Source organism: Lathyrus oleraceus, chromosome 7, assembly GCF_024323335.1.
Source record: "Lathyrus oleraceus cultivar Zhongwan6 chromosome 7, CAAS_Psat_ZW6_1.0, whole genome shotgun sequence".
In the NCBI taxonomy this organism is placed as follows: domain Eukaryota; kingdom Viridiplantae; phylum Streptophyta; class Magnoliopsida; order Fabales; family Fabaceae; genus Lathyrus; species Lathyrus oleraceus.
Window position 1 is genome coordinate 261646685 of NC_066585.1, and position 2600 is coordinate 261649284.

At 37.1% G+C, this 2600-nt stretch overlaps 1 protein-coding gene across 1 annotated transcript; it reads left to right on the plus strand.

Moving 5' to 3' along the window:
• The first annotated feature begins 660 nt into the window (after positions 1 to 660).
• LOC127103326 (uncharacterized) lies at positions 661 to 1938 on the plus strand. Its single transcript, XM_051040591.1, has 5 exons — positions 661 to 803; positions 890 to 1117; positions 1368 to 1516; positions 1577 to 1682; positions 1743 to 1938. The coding sequence occupies exons 1-5, from the start codon at positions 661 to 663 to the stop codon at positions 1936 to 1938; spliced, it is 822 nt and encodes a 273-aa protein (XP_050896548.1).
• Positions 1939 to 2600: the final 662 nt, after the last annotated feature.

Sequence of the window (2600 nt, forward strand, 5' to 3'; positions counted from 1 at the left end):
GTTGAGGCTAATATGCCAAACTTAATGATTTCCTGATGCTGAGTTTTAATGACTATGTTGTGTCAATTTTTTTATGATATGGTGAAGCATGTGTGACACTCTGATCGCGGAGTTTTATTTGAATTATTTTATTAAATATCGAGTCAGTGATTAGGGTGTTATATTGAGGTATCAGAGCAGGCCAGTCCATTCGTCCATGTTGTGACTAGTTTGTACCATTTGCATGCGTGACATGTGTATGAACATAATCAATGCTTGCTTAGTTTTTTTTTGTTGTGCGGAAAGATGGTTGACAAAAATGATCATGCCACTACTGATGCTTTAGAAGTAATGGCCAATGTGATGGTGCAAGTGAATCAAAATCAGAATGGATGTGCTTATGAATTTTGTGGGTTAGGGAAGTTTCAGAGGAACAACCCACCTACCTTCAGGGGCAGATATGATTCAGAAGGTTATCAGACATGGCTCTGAGAGATTGAGAAGTTTTTTTGTGTAATGGCTTGCACTCAGGCTCGGAAAGTGTTGTTTGGTACATACATATTATCCGAAGAGGCGGAATACTGGTGGGAGAATGCGCGTCAAAGAATGGATGTTGTTGCTACATAAATTACCTGGGTTATATTCAGAGCTGAATTTTTAGAGAAGTATTTCCCTACTATTATGCGCATCACGAGAGAAATTAAGTTACTTGAGTTGAAGCAAGGGTACATGTATGTTGAAGAGTATGCTTTTGCGTTCGAGGAGCTAGTAAGGTTTTGCCCACATTATAATATTGCGACGGATGAAGCATCTAAGTGTATCAAGTTTGAAAGTGGATTGCATCCTGAAATTAAGAAATTCTTTAGTTACCAAGAGATCTGTCAGTTCTCTATGCTTGTGAACAATGCAGAATTTATGATGAGGATAGTAGAGCTAGATCCATACACTACAAGAGTGTTGTTGAGAAGAAAGGTGGGAAGAAGTTTCGTGCGAAATCGTATTTGACTCCATATGAGAAAAGGAAGCAGAAGAAGCATGTAGATGGGAAATATGCAAGTGGGGGAGGAGCTCCGCTGAAGTGTTTTAAGTGTGGAGATTTGGGGCACCATGCTAATGAATGTAAGAATGCAGTCCTGATGTACTACAATTATGGGAAAATAGGCCACTGCAAGGTTGAATGCAGGAGTAATGGGCTAACTTGTTTAAACTTTAGTGAGTAGGGTCACAATAGTACACAATGTCAGAAGCAAGAAGGCGTCGACTACTGCTGCTCAGACTAGTGGTAGAGTTTTTGCTTTGAATGGTGTAGATGTCTTGAATTCATATAATTTGATTTGAGGTAAGTATTTTATTTATGGTGTTGAACTGATTTCTATGATTGATACTAGTGCAACTCATTCGTTTATTTCCCTTGGGTGTGTTAACAAGTTGCAACTTGAAGTGTATTCTATGGTTGGAAGTATGGTCATTGATATTTCATCTAATGGTTTGGTGACTACTTCGCTTGTGTATTTAAATTTTCCATTGGACATCTATGGTAAGGACTTTGGAGTCGACTTAATATGTTTACCATTAAGTCAACTTTATGTGATATTAGGGATGAACTGGCTAGAGTTCAATTGTGTGTCTATCAATTATTTTGATAAGACTGTTTTGTTTCCCGAACCTGAAGAGAGCGCGGACTCGAAATTCTTATCTATCAGGTAAGTTGATATGTCTTTGATGGAGGAAGATTAGGTGCTCATGTTGTTTGTTTCCTTGAGATTGAAGGGTGATATCGAGGCTAGTGTTATGCCAGTGGTATGTGAGTTTCCTTATGTGTTTCCTAAAGATATTTATGACTTACCACCGGAACATAAAGTTGATTATACCATAGATTTAATACCTGATACTAGATCTGTATCGATGGCCACATATAAAATATTTGCATCAGAGTTGGGCGAGTTGAAGAAACAGTAAGAGGGTCTGATTGAATTGAAGTTTGATCGACCTAGTGTTTCGTCGTGGGGAGCATCAATGTTATTGGTCAAGAAGAAACACGGCAATATGAGATTATTTGTTGATTATCGACAACTGAATAAGGTCACAATAAGAACAAGTATCCTCTTTAGAGAAATGATGACATTATGGATCAGTTGGTAGGTGCTTGTGTTTTTAGAAGATTGATTTGAGTTCGGGCTACCATCACATTAGAGTGAAGGTAGAAGATATTCCAAAGACTTCTTTTAGAACCATATATGGTCACTACGAGTACTCATTGATGTCGTTCGGAGTGTCTAACGTGCCAAGTGTGTTTATGGAGTGCATGAGCAAAATATTTCATCCATATTTGGATCATTTTATTGTGGTATTCATCAATGATGTTAATTCTCTGTATTTGTGATTGACAATAATTTTGGTAAAACTAACTTAGCAACAACATGTTGAACAAGATGTCCTAACATATGGATCCGACATCTTGTCTGTTACAGGGATACTCTTGGTAACAGTTTGTTTGATTAACAGATTACTGAATATTTTGGGAATATTAAGTAATCTTATGTGGCGTCCAAGATTGAGGAATCATAGATTCTATTTGAATTTAAAGTTATTCTATTTTTCTAAATATTGAGACATTTTAG